This window comes from Arvicanthis niloticus, chromosome 1 (assembly GCF_011762505.2).
Source record: "Arvicanthis niloticus isolate mArvNil1 chromosome 1, mArvNil1.pat.X, whole genome shotgun sequence".
In the NCBI taxonomy this organism is placed as follows: domain Eukaryota; kingdom Metazoa; phylum Chordata; class Mammalia; order Rodentia; family Muridae; genus Arvicanthis; species Arvicanthis niloticus.
In genome coordinates, this window is record NC_047658.1 from 16,771,316 (window position 1) to 16,792,212 (window position 20,897).

General features: G+C 36.1%; 2 protein-coding genes across 2 annotated transcripts in view; both read left to right on the forward strand.

The window, feature by feature from the left end:
- Positions 1–3,443, forward strand: part of LOC117716623 (vomeronasal type-2 receptor 116-like) — a 29,847-nt gene extending 26,404 nt beyond the window's left edge. Inside the window, exon 6 of the mRNA XM_034513708.1 lies at positions 2,512–3,443. Within this exon, the coding sequence (XP_034369599.1) occupies positions 2,512–3,443 (932 nt within the window). The remainder of the gene's footprint in view (positions 1–2,511) is intronic.
- Positions 3,444–18,035: 14,592 nt separating this feature from the next.
- The window catches only part of LOC117716494 (vomeronasal type-2 receptor 116-like), a 51,808-nt gene continuing 48,946 nt past the window's right edge, over positions 18,036–20,897 (forward strand). Inside the window, exon 1 of the mRNA XM_034513540.1 lies at positions 18,036–18,244. Coding sequence (XP_034369431.1) covers positions 18,036–18,244 — 209 coding nt within the window. The remainder of the gene's footprint in view (positions 18,245–20,897) is intronic.

The window sequence follows — 20,897 nt, forward strand, 5'->3', positions numbered from 1 at the left end:
TGCAGGTCTGTTTTAGCCTACCTTTTGCAGACTATTTATACTGAAATTGCTATATGAGACAAAGCAACAAGTGGGGAGAGGCAGGTAGTGGTCAAGATCTGTGGAATCCATAGAAGATGGGAGCACAAGGGCACAGAAGGCTGCAGAGCTGGGAATGGTGTGTATGTGGTGGTGTGTGGGGGGGTGTTGAACAGGGCAAACCAGAAAGGTGAAGTTGTGTGGCCAGTTTACTTGGTTTTCTAGAGGATATGGCTGGCCCATAGTTTACCATGGCATGTCTGTTGGATTTGGAAGCTTGTATACATCAATGAATGGCAGAGGTAGAATAGAAGGGGATAATCTGTGGTATCTATTAAAGATGGGGGAGGAAGGTAGGCTTCAGCTGGTCTTTTGTTGCATCACTAAAGATGACATTGAGGGATAAGGTCTGGAGGAATAGAGTGAATAGAATGTTCTGCGCCTAATCTATCTCATTTTGAGGGGATAGGCCATATACTCCATGCTTTTTACCATTGTTCAATGTCACACTTTTACAACTGCCCACATATATTCAGTATACTCCCCTCCCACTAACACTTGTCAATTTGTTCCATCCTTAATCATCCCTTTTACTGTTTCAGAATATTATTCATATTGGTACATTACCTGTTTGGTTTAAATTATGGTCATCTTTATGACCCTTATGTTTAGACCGTGCCAGGGAAACCAGTTTAGTCATCAACTGTTACACATGTAAAATAATTAACTTCTTTCTTTGACTATTTTTGAAGGATATAGTTTAGTAAAGATGGACAAGATATTTTCCTCACTTTTTCTACAAAACCATATATATGCAGAACCAATCATGAAAGTTATTCTTATTTGTTGTGAGTTCATTAAAGTAATGCAGGTATTTTCTGGAAGGAGACAATTTGCATCCCCATTCTTCTAACCATTATGCATTTATTTATGTTAAACCTTAGAATGGATAGTTATAAAGTACTTGTTTATGAATAGGGATTAAAGCATCACTTACTTCATGATCATCCATAGTCATATATCTTGTTCTTCATCACAGATCACTTTTAAGATAGGCTTCTTGGAGTAAGGATGAGTGTGTCCCTTATGGATGAATATAAAACCAAACATTTAGATAAGATTTGACAATAAGTAGATTAAGTTCAATGGCAGAATTGAGTTCATCCTTATGTGATATGAATACCTACCACCATGAAATTTCCTGTGGTTTTGGTTTTTCAGGGATGAAATACTCCTTTGATGAATATCTCTTCCCTGCACTTATGTTATCTGGTACATCCACAGATATTTTCAGTATGCACAGAATAGGCAAACTTTAGTCAAGTATCTAAAATCCTGCACAATTTGATTTCAGTGATTGCATTTTGAAGCTACATATAAGGCAAATTATGGTGAAAACACACATGAGAAAAATTTAAAATTCAAGATAACACTGAAGAAAGATGTAGAATATGCAAAACTTAATTCTAAAATAAAGTGTTATCCTTAGATAAATTAGTTAATGAAACAGAGATCATGTTCCTTAATTAAGTCAAAGATATAATTCTGCTGTTGAAGCATACATTGTAGAATAAAAAAGCAACAGCAAAATGCTCATGATGAGGGCAAAGGGACAAGTTGTGGATGTGTAAATCACTTGAGAAAAATGAGTAGAGTTCCATGGTCGTTAAAGAAAAAATACATGGTGTCAAAGGAGAAATTTGATTCTTCTGAAAATTAACTCAATAAATGTCAACTTAAAGTATAAAACAGAGACCCAATCTCTTGATGAGGTGATAGTTTTCAGAAATACACAAAAGTCTAATGTAATAGAAATATGACACTATAAAGTGAGGAGCATGCTTTTTACCTCAAGGTAAAACTCACAAATGTTTAGGAGCAGAGTATTCAAAACCTATTTTTAAATACTTAGTAATAGTTCAGTCTCTATGTGTTAACAAATGCCATAGATAAATTTAGCAACATAATGTTAGTGAAGGATTTAAGCTTCAAGAATATATGGCATTTAATAGTTTGAAATAATTCAGACTGTTAACCAAATTGGAGTATCCAAGGTATTTATCAAAATGAGTACATATGGGTCTCAAATAATAAAACACCATTTAAGAAGTGAATTTCAAACAATAATGTCAGTATTGTAGAAAGTATATATCCAGAATTAGATATATTTCATAAGATAATGTCAGAATCAAATTACATTTATAAAGTATTGTTCTGAAGTATTATGACTCATAAAATAGATGCAAAAAAAAATCACAAATTTAGGCAAACCATACAAAGACAGAGAAAAGGAATTGAAGTTTTGGAATTTATGTCACCATAGGCAAAAAGCACTGCATAAATTTGAAATAATTTCAGAGTCCTTAAAAAATGTCTTTCTAAAATAATAAAGGAAGGTGACTCAGGAAGCACTTCAATGAGCTGGGGATAATTAATATATTAGGGGGAAGGTGAAACATGAGTATTTATTCAGTCACTTTCATTCCTGAACAGATATGGATCATTGTGTGAAGTGTCCAGAAAGTCACTATGCCAACTCAGAGAAGAATCACTGCCTCCAGAAATCTGTGAGCTTTTTGGCCTATGAAGAGCCTTTGGGGATGGCACTCACCATCACAGCACTGGGCTTCTCTGTACTCACAGCTGTGGTTCTTGTAGTCTTTGTGAAGCACAGAGACACACCCATTGTCAAGGCCAATAACAGGGCTCTCAGCTACACCCTGCTATTGACCCTCTTCATCTGTTTCCTCAGTTCCTTGCTCTTCATTGGTCAGCCCAACACAGCCACCTGTATCTTGCAGCAGACAGCATTTGGAATTTTGTTCACTGTGGCTCTCTCCACAGTGTTGGCCAAAGCTATTACAGTAGTTATTGCATTCAAGGCCACCGTTCCAGCTAGAATGGTGAGGTGGTTAATGGCATCAAGAGCCCCTAATTTCATCATTCCCTTCTGCACACTGATCCAACTTATTATCTGTGGAATCTGGCTGCTTACCTCTCCACCCTTCATTGATCAAGATACTCATACTGAGCATGGTCACATCATCATTGTGTGCAACATGGGTTCCACAGTTGCCTTCCACACTGTCCTGGGCTACCTCTGCTCCTTAGCACTTGGGAGCTACACCATGGCCTTCTTGTCCAGGAATCTGCCTGACACATTCAATGAGGCCAAGTTCCTGTCATTCAGCATGCAGGTATTCTTCTGTGTTTGGATCACTTTCCTCCCTGTCTACCATAGCACAAAGGGGAAGGTCATGGTGGCTATGGAAGTGTTCTCCATCTTGGCTTCCAGTATAGCACTGCTTGGATTGATTTTTGCCCCCAAGTGCTACATTATTTTGTTAAGGCCAGAAAAAAACTCCAGTCATGGTATCAGGCACAAAAAACATTCAAGAAGGAATATCCATTTAAATTTAGTTTAAAATTAAAATTTATCTATGATAGTAAATTAAATATTATGGTTTAACCAGTTCCACAGTATGCTAAATGTCTGATTCGGGTGTAATATGATATGGTTGTGTATGTTAAAATCTTCTTAATCTAATTGTATTAACCTCTCTTTATACTGAAACCATCAGTTTTATTTTACGTTTTGGACTCCTTATATGTTTTTTGTAACATAGTTTCACTGTGTGCCCTTGTTGGCCTACTGTCCTATAATTATCAGTGTAGCATAAACTGATTGATTTGTTTTCTGACTCCAAATATTCTATTATATTCTACTTTTTAAACTGAACATTGTTAGAGCACAGTGTCTCTCAAAATTCAGTCTAACTTCAGTAAGATTCTTACTTCCATTGATCAGAAAAAACAATTCTATTGTTTCAAAGAACAGTAGAAGTTTCTTCTATTTTAATGTTTGATACATGAGGAAAAATCAAGCATCTTATTCTGGAGAACTACAAAAATATGTCTGGGATGTAACTAGCATTTATTTATAAACTGAGAGCTCAGGAACAGGATGTGCCTGATTGGATGTTTCATCATCTTTTATGTGCAGACTGTATTGGAGAGAGGCATGCAGGTTCAGCTCAGATAAAGAGAGTATTATGCAAGGTGGTTTTCTAAAATTATACAGCAGAGGTAATATAGATGTTATATACTTCATTGAAAAAAGTAAAACTTTTTTAAATTGGTTATTTTATTTATTTACATAAGACATATTGTCCCCCCTTCCCAGATTCCCTTCCACAAATCCTTCCACCTGCTTCTACACTCCTATCCACTCGGGTCTCAAGGCCATAGCATCCCTCTGGATGGGGCATTGAGCTTTAAAAGGACCAAAGGCCTCCTGTCCTGTTGATGTCAGATAAGGCCATCCTCTGCTACATATGCACCTGGAGCCATGGGTCCCTTCCTGTGTACTCTTTGGTTGGTCATTTAGTCCCTGGGAACTCTGAGAGGTCTGGCTTGTTGATATTGTTGTTCTTCCTATGGGGTTGCAAAACCCTTCAGCTCCTTTTGTTCTTCCCCTAAATTCCCCATTGGGATCCCTGTGCTCTGCTGATGGTTGTTGGTTGTGAGCATCCACATCTTTATTAGTTAGGCTCTGGTAAAGTCTCTCAGGAAACCGCTGTGCCAGGCTCCTATCAATAAGTGCTTTGCACCAACAATAATATCTGGATTTGGTGTCTGCAGATGGGTTGCCCATAGTTGGAACAGTTTCTGGATGGCCTTTTCTTCAGACTCTGATCTACTTTTTGTCCCTGCATTTCCTTTACACAGGAGCAAATCTGGGGTAATATCTTGAGTTGCATGGGTGGCAAAATGAATCAAATGAGGGCCATGCCTAACCACTGGATATGGGTTCTACTGGTTGTATCTCCCCTTTGATGGGTATTTTGGTCACTGTTATCCCACTTGGGTTCTGGCAACCTCTTTCTTCCCTGGCATCTGGGACTTTCTAGTTTCTACCCACAGTTTCCTGTCCTCCACTGCTCCACACCTCCATTTAATTTTCTGACCCTCTGTAGTTTCTCCCATCTCTTCTCACACCAGATCCTTACCACTTACTTCCTCTCAATTCTATCTTTCTCACATGTGCCTCCTGCCCTCTAACCCTCATAATTATTTTGTCCCCCCTTCTAAGTAGGACTAAATGATCCAAACTTTGCTCTTTCTTCTTGAGCTTCATATGGTGTGTGAGTTGTATCACTGGTATTCCAAGATTGTTGACCAATATCCACTTCAATGAGTATATATCATATGTGTTTTATTGAGACTAGGTTATTGCACTCAGGATGATATTTCCTGGTTACATTCATTTGCCTGCAAGAACCACAATTTTATTATCCATTTTTCCATTGTGGACATCTGAGACTGTAGTGTCTCTAGTGCTGAGTTGGTGCCTTTCAATTTTTGTTTATTTTTTCCTGAGTGTTTTCACTTCATTGTTTGCTTTGTGATAGAATATTTCTTAATTGCCAGTTTTCTGGGATTTGCTATGTTGATCAATCTGTTTTCAACTTCACACATATCTTTTGGCTTATTTACTGTTCTATTTCTGTGATTAAGGATATTATAAAGCAAATTATTTAATTTGAAGGCATCTTTACATATTTAGATTGCTATTTCACCATGATAATAATGGTAGAAATCACACAGCCATGGCATAGAAACATTCACTGAGAGATTTATATGGTAATCAATAGGTAGACAGCAGAGAGGGAGAGAGAGAGAGAGAGAGAGAGAGAGAGAGAGCTTGCCACATGCTTTTGAAATTTCCATGCTCACTTTCAGAATACAACACACACCCAAAACATAGAAGGGCACAGGTACTCCTGAAAGAATATACGTCCTTACCCAAATAGTACATAATTGTGAAACAAACATTCACCTATATTAGCCTATGGGAGCATCCTTATTCAAACCACCACATATATTGTCTGATCATTAGACCATGTTCACCAGAAAATAAAATGCTTTGATTCATAGATATTTATGGTATACAAATACATGTTAGAGAAATACATAAAACATATTACCACTTCTAAAGAAACTGCAAATTATTTCATCTTAGAGGTCAACATGTGTGTTGTATTCAACATTTCTATCTGATCTTAGACAAGAGTTAGAATATGCTTAGACACAATGTATTTCTGTTGCAGGCAATTCTGCATAATAAGCCCATGCATCTTAAAACCATCTAGCTTCCTTGAGATGGAATTCTGTTATGAAGTTCACTTCCTTCTACCCTTTGTTCTGCCCTTGGTATTCCAAGGGTCAGATTGTTCTTGTGTCATGTTCTGTGTGTTTCTTTGTAATATAGGACTGTTTGCAATATAGATTCTTTTGATTTAGCAACAAATAGGAAAACATGAACACACTCTATTTTGCTTCTTTCATTTCGGCCACTTCATATGTATGGCATACAACCTTAATCTCTGAAAGCATGACTGCCATGAAAAGCAAAGACAAGGTAAAAAGGTAAGGGTGAAAATTACTTTGGAAAATTAAAGTGAAAACTGAATTCTTATTAGGATATTCTTTCAGAGAAGCAAGACAAATATTACAGGAAGGTTTTGCAATGGAATGTAACAATACAATTTTTCATTGTGTATTACATTGTTGAACCAATTAGCTAATGAATGACTAGATGGCAAGAAGTCCTTATATTTAATTGCACTTGCAGACACTACTCATCCAAAAAGTATCAACAAGAATATGCTAGTTAGGTCAAGTTCAAGTTAAAATCTAAAGAAATTAAATTGGATGCAGTGATGTCATATTAGGTTTGAGTAGATAGTACTTTTGACAGTGAATCAAAAGAGACATTGTCACTGTTCAAAACAAATGTGAGAGAGACTCTAATTAGTCATGGGTTTCACCACAGAGCTGCAACATGATGGACATTAGAGTAGGACATGGAAACCAAAGGACAGTGGGAACACAGATGAGGCATCACTTTCCTGCTGTGTCTTGGCCACAGCAAAATATATTCCTTAACCAGTGTGAGAAGTATTTTTAGCTGTGGCCACCCCTTAGATTTTGTCCATTATTTCAAATACATATATCAGCTTTTTTTTTTTTTAAAAAAATAACAATCTCAGAAAAATGGAATGTAAGGGAGGAGGTCACTGTACATTTCTGGAGCTGTGCTCAGGCTCCATTTATAATGACTAGGTACAGTATATAGCAGGTTACTGTAGCTGCATACATAGATATGTAGAAAATTCAGCATGAGGTGGGATAATAAATCCTCCCACACCAAGAAATGAGAAATTTTGGTTCAATGTAACCAAAAAAGACGGCAACACCAAACTATACATCCCAGGGTCTACCATGGACTTTATTTATTGGTATGTGGTGTCAAGGTGGGGTATTGTCTTCAAATATATATATATATATATATATATATATATATATATATATATATATTTGATTTTATATATATATAATCAAATATATATATGATTTAAATAAATTTTATGCAGGTACATATTTTAACAATCTTATACAGAATAACAGCTCCCTATGGTTCTTCAAAATACTTCTTTTGTGGTCCAAAGAGAAGCATATTAAGAGGCTCACCTTCAGATGATCAGAGTTTAATACCCAGGACACAAGCAGTTGGAAGAAGACTCTGAAAACTACCTTCTGATCATACTTACACATTCCCCTCACAAATCAGCAATACTTAATTTCCTGTATATTATAATTTATATTTTATAATATATAATAATATATTATATATTATATTATATATTACATATATTATAATTCATATAAGTTCATAGAAGAAACGACCTGTAATGCTAGTTCTCCCTTTCTTATTTTCTACTCTACTGTATCCTCTCTCTCCTGACCCAATCCACTTCTAATTTCTCCTTCTTTAAATAAAACTTTTTAAAATTACCACTTAGAAAATTACCACATAGAAAATGTTACAATTCAACTGGTCACACGCGAGCTACTTAATCTGTAGATGTTCCACAGAAAACACAGATATCTACATCTTAAAAGCTAGCATCTACATATAGGAGAAAACATGAAAATTGTATTTCTGGATCACCTTACTCTGACTTCTTTCTAGTTCCATCCATTTACCTGCAATAAGGCCAATACCTAAAACCTAAGACATGGATGAATCTCTTAACAAAATATATGCATATACATGTATATAAATGTATATATAGACACCTATGTGTGTATCCTAATAAAGAAACAGCTATATGACATAAACAATCTAACGTGTAATATGTCCTCAAGTGAAACAAAAGAAACAATATAAATCTCACAACTAAGGAAATGTTAGAGTTTATTTATTTATTATTATTACTACTTTTTACATATTCACTTTATAGCTGACTCACTGACTCCCCTTCTCCTCGGAGCAGATGGTGTACCCTGGGTGTCGCCCCACCATGGTACTGCAAGGCTATGTGCTTACTCTTCTATTGAGGCCAGACAAGGCGTCCTAGCTAGAAGAACATATCCCATACACAGGCAACAGTTTTTGGGATAGCCTCTGGCCAGTTGTTTGGGACCCACATGAGGTCCAAGTTGCACATCTGCTACATGTGTGCATGAGTGGTTGGGGGAGGGGGACTAGGTCTAGCCCATGTATATTCTTTGGTTGGTGGTTCAGAATCTGAGAGCCCCAAGATTCCAGGTAATTTTACTCTTAGTCTTTTTTTTTTTTTTTTTTTGAGTTCCTATCTTGTTCAGAGCTCATAACCCTTCCTCCTATTTTTCCATGAGTATCCTCAAGCTACATTTACAATTTGGCTGTGAGTGTCTGTATCTGTTTGATTCTGCTGCTGGGTAGAAAATCTCAGAGGACAACTTGATTCTGTCTGCAAGCACAAAAAAGTGTCATTAATAAATTTAGGGTTTTGTGCTTGCCCATATTATGGGTCTCAAGTTGGATCACTTATACCCATCCCGCACCCAACCAAACCTATCTACCCCTCCTCATCACACTCCACCCTACATGGCCTCCACAATCCCTGGGGCCTCAAGTTACTCTAGGGCTAGTCACATCTTCTCTCACTGAGGCCAAAAAAGTTCTCTGTTGTATATGTGTCAGGGACCTTGGGCTGGCTAGTATATGCTGCCTGCTTTGTGGCTCAGTGTCTGAGAGATCTCAGGTACCCATTTAAGTGGAGATTGGTGGTCTTCCTATGGAGTCGCTTTTCTCCTCAACTTCTTTCAGCCTGTCCCTAATTCAAACACAGGGGTCCCCAACTTCACTCCTATGGTTGTGTGTGAGTATCTGCATCTGTCTCAGTAAGCTGCTTGTTGGGCCTCTAAGAGGACAGCCATGCTAGGCTCCTGTCTGTAAGCACACCATAGCATCAGACAGTGTTAGGCCTTGGCACCTCCCCTTGAGATGAATCCCAAGTTGGGACTGTCACTGGACCTCCTTTCTCTCAGTCTCTTCTCCATTTTGTCCTTGCAGTTCTGTTTACACAGGGACAATTCTGGGTCAGAGTTTTGGACTGTGGGATGAACACCTCATCCCTACACTTGATGTCCTTTCTTTCTACTGAAGGTGGACTATACAAGTTCTATCTCCCAATTGATGAGCATTTCATCTAAGTTCCCTCCCACTGAGTCCTGAGACTCTCTCACCTCCTGGGTCTCTGGTAAATTCTAGAGGATCACACTGCATCCCAGTCCCTGAAGTTGTACATTTCTATTTATTCTGCAGGTCCTCAGGGCTCCACTCCTGTTTTTTCACTCCCATTTACCTGATTATGTCCTCATTTTCTCGTCCTGTCTCTTGTCCCACCCAGGATTCTACCTCATCTGCCCTCTGTGACTGATTTTTTTCTCTTTCCCAAGTGGGAGGGAAATATCTTCACTTAGGCCCTTCAGCTTGTTAACATTCTTGATTTCTGTGGATTTTATCCTGGGTAAGCTATAATATTTTTGGATAATATCTACTTATGAGTGAGTACATATCATATATGTACTTTTGTGACTGGATCACCTCACTCAAAATGATATTTTTTAGTTCTATCCATTAGCCTGTAAACTTTATTATGTCCTCTTTCTTAATAGCTGAATAGTATTCCATTGTGTACATGAACCACATTTTTGTATCTCTTCCTCTGTTGTTGAATATCTGGACTGAAAAATAGATCCATATTTGCCACCTTTCACAAATCTCAATCCCAAGTAAATCATAGATCTCAACATAAAACTAAATACATGGAATCTAATAGAAGTGAAAGACGGAAAGAGTTTCATTGGCAAAGGGGATGGTGAGGGGTTGATTTCCTAAATAAAACTTCAGTTGTTCAGGCTCTAACATCAAAAATTGATAAATGGAAACTCATAAAACTGAAGAGCTTCTGTAAGGCAAAACACATAATCTATAGGACAAATTGGCCACCTACAGGATAGGGAAAATCTTGATTAAATCAATATTTAATAAAGGGCTACTATCCAAAATACATCAAGAACTCAAGAAGCTAACATCCAGAAAAAAACCACAAACAATTCAATCAAAAAATGAGGTATAAAGTTAAACACAGAATCTACAACAGAGGAATCTTGAATGGACAAGAAGCACTTAAAGAAATGTTCAAAGTCCTTAATGATCAGCCAAATGAAAATCAAAACAACCCTGAGATTCTACCATATACCAATCAGTATGGCTAAGATCAAAAAAGTACGTGTTGGCAAGGATGTGGAGAAAGAGAATTTTCCTTCATTGCTGATGATATTGCAAACTGGTAAAAACATTCTGGAAATCAATCTGGAGGTTCCTCAGAAAATTGGAAATAGATCTACCAGAAGACCCAGCTATACCACTCTTGGGCATATACACAAAAGATGCCCCACCAGTCCACAGGGGTCCATGCTCCACTATGTTCATAGTGGCCTTAATCCATATTACCCCTCTGTCATATGTAGAATGGTGGAAAATCTTTTCCCAATCCAGAGGCTGTCTTTCTGTCTATTGAGAGTGTCCTTTGCTTAAAGAAGCTTTGAAGTTTCATGAAGTCCCATTTATCAATTCTTGATCTTAGATCAAGAGCCACTGACATTCTGTTAATATAACTGTCTTCTTTACCAATGTATTCAAGGGTATTTCTCAGGTTCTCTTCAATGAGATTTAGTGTATCTGGTTTTATGTTGAGGTCCTTGATCCATTTGGACTTTGTTTTGTGCAAGGGTGATAAATATCGATCAATTTTTATTCTTATACATGTAGATATACAGTTAATCCAGCACATTTTGTTGAAGATGCTTTCTTTTTTTCCATTGCATGGTTTTGGCTTCTTTATAAAAAAAAGTCAAGTGTCTATAGTTGTGTGCACTTATTTCTGGGTCTTTGATTTGATTCCATTGATCAGCATGTCTGCTTGTGTACCAAAACCATGCAGTTTTTTAACACTATTGTCCCGTAGTACAGCTTGAGGTCAACGACAGCAGTTCCTCCCAATTTTCTTTAATTGTTCAGTATTGTTTGGGCTATCCTTTTTTCCCATATGAATTTGATAATGTGTTTTTTAGGTCTATAAAGAGTTCTGCTGCAATACTGATGCATATGCTCAGAATCTGTAGGTTGCTTTTGTTAAGGTGGCCATGCTCACTATGTTAATCTTACCTATCCCTGAGCATCAGAGACCTTCCCATCTTCTGAAAATCTTCTTCTATTTTTTTCTTCAGGTATTCAAAATTATTCTCATACAGATCTTTCAGTTGCTAAGAGTTACACCAAGATACTTTGTATTACTTGTAGCTATTGTAAAGGGTGTTGTTTGCCTAGTTTCATTCTTGGCCCATCTAATATTTGTATAAAAAGGGCTACTAATTTCTTAGAGTTAATTTATATACAGCCACTTTGTCAAAGGTGGTTATCAGCTGTAGAAACTCTCTTGTAGAATATTTGGGGTCACTAATGTATATTATCATATCATCCATGAATTGTGACACATTGACTTCTTCTTTTCTAATTTCTCTTTGCTGATCTCCTTTAGTTGTGTTATCTTTCTGGTTAGAACTTCAAGTCCTCATTGAATAGATAGGGAGAGAGTGGGAAGCCTTGTCTTTTTCCTGATTTTAGTAGAAAAGCTTTAAATTTCTGTTCATTCAGTTTGTTGTTGGCTATTGGTTTCCTGTACATTGCTTTGAATATGCTTAAGTATGTCCCTGTATGCCTAATTTCTCTCATACCTTTAACATGAAGGGGTGTTGAATTTTATCAAAGGTTTTATTCAGCGTTTTATAAAAAAGTCATGTGATTTTTTTTTCTTTTACACAATGAATTTTGTGAGAAATTTTCATATATTGAACCATCCCTGCATCACTGGGATGAATACTAATAAATCTTGATGGGCAATGTCTTTGATGTGTTTCCAGACTTGGTTTGTGAGTATTTCATCAAGTGTTTTTGGCATCAATGTCTGTGCATATCATCTTAATTCTTTTTCTTTCATTTCTCTCTGATTCACAAAGAGTTAACCAGCATAGTCAGAGGCTTACTGACTTGATGCTAGCTGACTTGATACTATACTTGACCTGCACTAGCAATAAATCCTTCTACTTAATCCCTAGCTGTCTTACTTTGATGTGCTAAATGACAGAGACTGCAGTTTTTGGTCTTCTGAACTCAATCCTTTCAGCTACCACTGCAAAGTAACTTAGCCTTAATACAGGTAAATATCTTATTATAGAAAAGTCAATGGTATCTCACAAGACCAAGTCTTGTCCCCAATGATGACCTCCCTGGGCTTACTTCAAGTGTGATCCAAGAAAGCACTGCCTGGCCTGGCTCCTCACAGCAGGAGAATTGGCAGAAACTTTCCATATCATCTTTTTTTTTTTAAATCACACCTATTTTAGTTGGTATAAGGTAAAAATGTTAAAGTATGTAGTGTTTTATTGCTGTGATAACACACCAGGCTCACAAAATCTTGTATTATAAAAGTCTCTAATTGAAGTTGACTTACACCTCAGATTTAATCTAGTGTAATTACAGCAGGAATCGTGGTGGCATGCAGGCAGACATGGTGCTTGAGGAGCCAAGGGTTCTACAGCAGGCAGCAGGAAAGTAATGCCCTACTGAGCCTGGCTTGAATAGGTAAGATCCCAAAGCCCATAAACAGTGTCATACTTCTCCATGAAGGCCACAATTCCTAATATATCTGCTTTCTATTATCCTATGGGGTCATTTTCTTTCAAAGAAGAACATTCTCATGCATTTTTTTTTTTTTTTTTAGCAGATAGAGCTGTCAAACCTTTTAGGGATGCAATGTAAAAACATAGTTCAGTGTATACTTTCTACAATTTGAAAGGTTCACCCTAGCAATGTTTCCTAGGACTGTGCGATATGAAGTCTTAATTGGCCATATTTTATACCCAGGCTCCTAGCAGTGGGACTTGGATATCCTTGGATATCAAGCCAGACACAAAACTTTTAACTTATGATCTGTTATGCATACAAAATGTGTTGTGGTAATGGAGTTGTAGAACTTGTGGGAATGTCTAACCAGTGACTACTCCAATCTGAGACCTACATCATGAGAGGGAGCCCATGTCTCACACTGCCTGATAACTATGAACCAGAGGCAAAACATCCGAGAGACACCAGATTGAACTAAACATGACTGGCAAACATGTCAATGACAAATAATCAGGTATACTCATGAATTTGTCATCAGAGTCACCATCTAGCAATGGAAGCAGACTCAGAGACTCACTGCCAAACACTAGGGTGGCTCTACAGAAGAAGAGGAAGAAGGATTATAGGAGCAAGAGGTATTATGTTCTAAACAAGAACATGTCCCACAGAATCAACTAACCAGGAATCATAGGGGTACACAGAGTCTGAAGTGAAAAATACAAATCCTGTACAGGTGTTTTGAGTTATGTCCTCTAAATATACCTTGTAGTTGTTGGCATTCTTATAGGATTCCTAACATATGGGAATATGTGGTGTCTTTAACTCTTTTGCCTTTATTTTTAGACCCATTTTCTGCCACTGTATTACTTCATCTAGCTTTGATATGAGCATTTGAGCCTGGTCTTATTATATGTTGCTATGCCACGTTCAGGGGATAGCCCTAAAAACCTTGATTTTTTTCTCTGAAGGTAATTGGAGGAAGCATGAATCTAGAAGAGAGTGGAGGCAGTAGGAGGGATTGAAAATTGTGGTTGGGATGTAGTGTATGAAACCAGAAGAAATTTTCTTAGCCTTTTGTGTTTCAACTTTAAAAACTGTTTGATGGTGGGGACATGGGAGTGGGTGGATACATGGGGGCACATCCTCATAGAAGCATGAGGAAGGGGGATGGGTTAGGAGGTTCCTGGGTGGTGGGGGAAAGGGGGGTTAGGGGATTAAAATCTGAAATGTAAATATAATATCCAATAAAAAACTCTGTTTAGTTTTATGTCCCACTTTTAAACTAGAATTTTGTTTACCTCATATTTATATTTCCCAGCCCCTTCTATGTTCTATATATAACCCTCCTGTCTAATGTATAGCTGGTAATGATTTTTCACTTTTTTAATGCTACTTCACCACCTAAAGGATGGGTGCAAATAGCACTTTAGTTTTATGAGGTCCCATTTGTCGATGGTATTTATGTTTGTGCTTGTGCTCTTTTGGTCCTGTTCAGAAATGACTTTCCTACCAATTCAATGATTTCCCCAAAATTCTCTTCTGCTAGTTTTAGGATATCACAATTATGTTGCAGTTCTCATTGATACTTCTGGAAAAGAGTTTTGTACAAGGTGAGGGACAGATCTAGTGGTTTACCTGTTATTGAGTGATCCAGCTCACCCTTACTTGGTCTTCTATTCTCAACTTTCTGTTTGCAAAATCAATGTTGTTAGAGTTTTATTATACTGAGGTTTGTATCTCCTTTATTGGGCTTTCCCTTCCTTAATCCTGTCAGTTTGGGTTTTCTTGAAAAAAATCGACACTCTCTTTTCTCATCAGAGTTTGACTTCCCTATTTAATTGTCCTTGGCTCTGTGTTCTTCATGTACTTTGACTGTATTTACTGTTACTCTTTTGAATTCTTTGTAATTTCTACAAGTATTCACTTTAGGGGGGTCATTTCAATGGGATTTTTAATTTTTGGAGGTGAAATGTTACTTTGTTTTTTCATGTATTCAAAATTTGTTATGTTTAGTAAAAACAATGATATCATTTCTACATTGGAATTCACATATGTTGAATTAGTAGTTTTATTGGGGTAGGTGGTGATTCTTTCACAAATCACCTTTGTTCTTTCTTTAGAAGTGTTTACCTTGTTCAAAATTGGGAAACTCAAAGAAGTCTTATGAAGATTAAAACAATTTAGTATTTTTACCTTTTGTATGTTGGCAGTATTCCCACATGTAAGCTTGTGCAAATGATGCATGCTTGTTGCTTGCTAAGACCAGATATAGGCATTGTATTTCCTAAACCTGGAGATACCAATGATTCTGAGTTACAATTTTAGTGCTGGAAATAGAACCCAAGTGTTCTGAAAGAGCAGCGAGTAGCTTTATATGCTGAGCCACATCTTCATCTATAAGGTTGGGGCCTTGATTTACTGTGTCTACTAGTATTTTAGGATACAGACTGAATTCAGGTCTTCGTTTTCATGGCTTCTGCCTCTGTCTTATAAGAGTTAGATAAATAAGAATCTTCATAAGGTTTTCTCTGACAGTGGGAAGTGGTTCTGTGTCTCAAATGTGGATAGAGCAACTAAAGAATGCTAGTAAGGCATTGTGTATTTATCTTTAACTCTGTGTCATATATGGTGACTACAGATTTTCTACATTTGCCAGTTGGAATATCTACATGGTGTATCTTTATAAAAGATTATAATAAACCAAGAAAAATACAGGCTTAGAGGAAGTATAAATTATTTTACTCTCATAACTCAGAAATACATATATTTATATATATTATGTAATATATATAATATATACATATTTATATATGTAGATATATATATATAGATTATATCTATATATATAATATATAGATATAGATATGGATAAGCATAGTGTTAACATACACTGTTCTTGCTATAAATAAGCACATGAGGATCAGGGCTGCACAGTTGCACCTTAAAAGTCAGGACATGAACCCATCCTTCACAGGCAATCTCATCAATTTACTAACTAATTCACTTTCTTTTAATGTTTATTCTTAAATACCTAAAACAAGCTAGTTTTTTATTCTTCTTAGATTATGATGTCAATGTCAGTATTGAAGAGACTACATTTTCATAATCGCTAATGCCAAGAAAAAAAGATTTTATTGATACCCAGTCCAGTTTCCAGGAAAATTCTCCAATCCCATGTGATTAAGTCTTATGGTTATCCCTCATCCAAAAATCTTGTTGATGAATTTGTCAATGTACTTCCTGTTCTACAGATTTAGTACTCAGTTACAAAAGGAGGAGCATGTTTGCATTGAGTCACACATAAGCTTGCACTATCACCCGTGATTGCCCTGAACTCTGACTTGCTGAGCAGCAAGTTTCCCTGTTCCTGTTCATTGCCTCTAGTCTTATAATAGACAGAGTATGAAAATGACTTTGGGCTAGGATAGGGAAGTAGGCTCAGATACTTTGGTCATCCTAATATGCCTTTAGAAACAGTGATCACAGGAGTGTTCATGTAACTGGGTTTAATGCTTTCCTTTTTCTTTGACTATTTGTGTTTATTTTATTGCTTGTTCCTCGACTATTTGCATCTATTGTATTGCTAGACCATAAACCTAGAAATTACCTTTTTATATGCATGTAATCAAAATGGCATAAAAGCATAAAGGAAAAGTGTGTATAGGATAGTGGGTTCTAGGGAGGGATGGGGAAAGGGGATGACATCTGTGTTGTAAATAAATAAGATATACAATAAAAAAGAAAAAATAATAGACAGTTTATGTCTTCTATGTATTCATTGCATATTGTTAATCTAAAACAAAAAGAAGTCCCAACAAGCTACAGTGTGATGAGTTAACATTATTCATGATAGCACTTTTATTTTTGTTTCATTTGCAATTTTGTTCACCCTATTCTCCCATCTTATATAGGAAAGTCAACATTTTGGGGGGCATGCTCTCATTACAATATCACAATACATAGTCCATTCACTGTCCAAAACTGCTGGTGGCTAGAAATAGAGCCCCACTGAAACTGCTTCCCTCAGTACCTTAGGTGAAAGGACACAATGTGGAGCCTTTAAATTATCATATATTTTACATAAATGAGAAACAACCTGCTGTTTTCAGAGCATGGAAGCAGTGTGTGAACATACTGCTCTAGATGCAGGAATGGATCACCATGACACCACTACTCAAGATTAACCTTGGATTGAAGAAAAGGGTAGGAGTAGAGAAGTTTAACTCTGAGAATATAAACAGGAGACTTGATTTTTCACATTGATATTAGGTATATAATTTGGAAGTGAGAAATGCAGCAGGACTATTAACTTTTGCAAAGTGAGAAATAAATTGGTTGTGTTGGATGCAGACATCATATTTTTCTGCAGATAAAAATATATCATAGAAAAAATTCTGAGACAGGAGTTCATAAGTAGGAAAAGTAAAATCCAAAAGTTGTCTTTTGTTTGTGATAGCATGGGCCAGTGATTTGTCCTGTGCATGACTAGTCGACATGTTCAGATGTTTTTTCAATCCATCCAACATTGCAACCTCTGATGCAGCATGATTTCCTCAGCCAAAAGTGTTGTATTAAAAGTTTTGAACTTGGCCAAAACAGCCCAGTAGGAAGTTGATCCTTTAGCTCCTGTTGTCTTCTAGGCTAAAATAATGGTGCCCCTGGCTAGAGTAGAAGATCCAAAGCATATTATCTGACTTGTTTTTTTATGCAGAACACAGGGCCTCAGATGTAGAGCCTAAGGGAAGAAAGAATTCCACAACTCTCATTGGTAGTGGAAGTGTCCTGAAGAACTTGTGGGTGATTAACATCACAGAAGTACTCATTAACAGTAAAGTGCAAAATGTTCACAAACTCATGAACTAAATATATATCTACTGGACATCATTGGATATGTATTAATCAGTCTTATGGCTGGGCAGATATACATGTTAATAAGATGTTCTGGATTTTTACCTTTAGACTCCTGTGCATTTCCAAGTTTGTTTGTGCCTTTACTGACAATGAATGCTATGTAACAAGCAAGGAATATTTTTACCACCAAGGAGATGTGACAATTGGTGCATTTTTCCCTCTTCATAATTTTTACATAGGCAACAAACTTCCTGGTAAATATTTGCCATACAGTTATCAAGATTCTGATGTACAGTAAGTATAATTATTTAATCAAATATTTCAGTATTCCTATGATTTGTTGGACGTAGGGATTAAATTTCCTTTAGTTTTTCACAATTCTTTTTTTCCCATTCTCAAATGTATTCAATTATATTTTTTTGTGTACTTCTTTTCTTCTTCATGTGGAAAAGTGATAAATTTGATGTTATTCATTTTGCTTTCCCCGTTGTTATTTAATATCCATGATCTTTGGTTTGTCATTCATGTAACACCAGATAATTTGAATATCATCAGAGTTATCATTTCAGAACCTGGATACATTATTCTAAGTTTGACTTTGATCTTCTGGGTTTTCTTGAAGTCCAGATATACTCTATACTTTCCTCAGGAAGAGATAATGTAACTGAGTGAAGAGAGTCCTGAGTGTGTAGAATGTTGCTAGAGTGACAAGTACTGACTATGTTACAAACAGCTGATTTAGGAAGAAGACGGTCACCACTAAAATTCGCAAGCATTTTTTTGCTCTAGATATGCCTTTGTCTATTTTTTCTTTTTTTCATACCAATTGGTTTTTTGTTTTGTTATTTTGTCTTAAACTTTTAAATTCTTAGGCAGATTTTAAATGCTTATCTGCTTGCTATATATGTTTCTATTGCGTTTTCTCCTTTATGTTTGTGCGCCCCCAAAATACTCTATCTGGGAAGATGGCCACTTAAGGGCATTTCAAGCTTTTCTGAAATTTGAAATATTTAGAAATAACCTCAGAAAAGTCTGAATTTTTAGGAAAGCAATAACAATTAAGTTTTTCTCTTTATAGAGGAGATAAAGTGTGCTTATCTAAAGAATATATCCAGAATCTCTATGAATCAGTGGGAAAGACCAGGAAGCAGAAAAATAGAGCTTGTAAATGTCTGTGAAGATATGAGAAAATCAGTAGGAAGAAAACAAATAAAAAGAAAGAAAGAAAACATAATTAGGAATGTGAATTGTGGTCCGTGTGACATTGTTCTGTAACTGTTAAATCCTTGGTGGGGCATTAAGTAAAAAAAAAAAAAGAAAGTAGTAGAAGAAATATGTGCAGAAGTAAAAAAAAAATCATAAGATATTTGGGTTCTTGATGTATTTCGTTTGAGACTAACACAGCTAAGATGGCCACAGATACAAAATTTTATGTCTATATGCCACAATTCGTATCTCAATGAGGTAACTCATGATAGACTCAATTGCTTAAGGATCACATCCTAAATAACATCACAAATATGTGTTATATGCCTAGCAGCCTAGGGACATTGGATGCTGGGTGAAGCTCCTTCTATTTCATTATATTAAGGTTCCTTATTCCTCTCCTTTTTTCTCTACCTTCAGCAGCCCAGGCACCAATGTACATGTGCATGTGGTGCTTTGTACATAATGCAGCCACAGTCCCACATGTGCAAACTGTGTACTTTCAGGTCTATGAGCCATAAGGAGTTGCCTTTTTCATAATGAATGAAATGATGGTATCCTATTAAAATTATTCATTTTTATAGTAAAATTTTACATAGTTGGAAATAAAATAAAAGTAGTTCATTATTGGAAAAGAGTATTTTCACTATAAAATATTAACAATCTTTTCTTATACACTTAACAGACATATTTTTTCTGTATAGACTTATATTTGTATTATATTTTCCCAAGTAATACACTAGAAAAATGGAGCTCCTGCAAGTTTACTAGGACATTGCTCTGGTGTCTATTAGTGATCTTAGATTGATTTGTCCATTTTATTTTTCTGCATTTTAGCAGTGAAAAGAGGTCTATCCCTAAATATACCTTGATCCTGAGCATATTTCTCCACTCTTGTCTGTGGCTGTATGATTGGGGTTTCTATTTCCATGCATTGCATTCCTGTAATCTTTTCTTCATACACAGTCAGAATCACCGTTGACTATTCTTTAAATCCTTCCATGAAGGTCTATCATGTATTGGGGCTCTTTTTATATATTTGAGAAGTACAACTGTGGTGTCTGCTTTATTGTATTCACAGATATTTTCTTATCTACACTTTATTCTTTAACTGGCACTTGGGGATTTTTTTGCTATCTCCCTTTTCCTGTGGCTGATTTATAAAGAAGGTGTGTTATACAAAGATAATTTACAGCACAGCTGGAAACACAAACACAAGCAGCCCTTCATGTGTGTACCACCCTCTCTGATGTAAGAGATTTTGCCATGGTTTGCATAGGTGAGTGCTGATAGCAGTCATTATCAGCACTGTGGAGAGTTTTCTACCATTTACCTCAAACTATCACTTGCAGAAATAAATTTAGAATATAGAAATAGATGTTGAAAATATCTAGACCATTATAGGTTAATTTTCTTTTAAAATAACTTATTAAAAATCATTTAATTGTATGATGTTTCAACTTTATTTGCTCTAATTGAATTAGTAAATAATTCATAAAGTATTCTCTAACTTTCAATGTAAGTTATTTGATGTAAACATTTAAAAATAATATGAGAAATTACTCAGAATTCTACCCTTTTCTGCAGGTTTTTCCTGCATGTTCTGTTACTATTATTATTCTCATAATAATCTTGTAAATGACCTCTTAGTATGATTATTTTTGAGTTTTCATTAGCTTATACTTTTATTAAAGTATAATTACAAATTTCTTACCAGTTTGTCATTTTGTCTAAAACATTT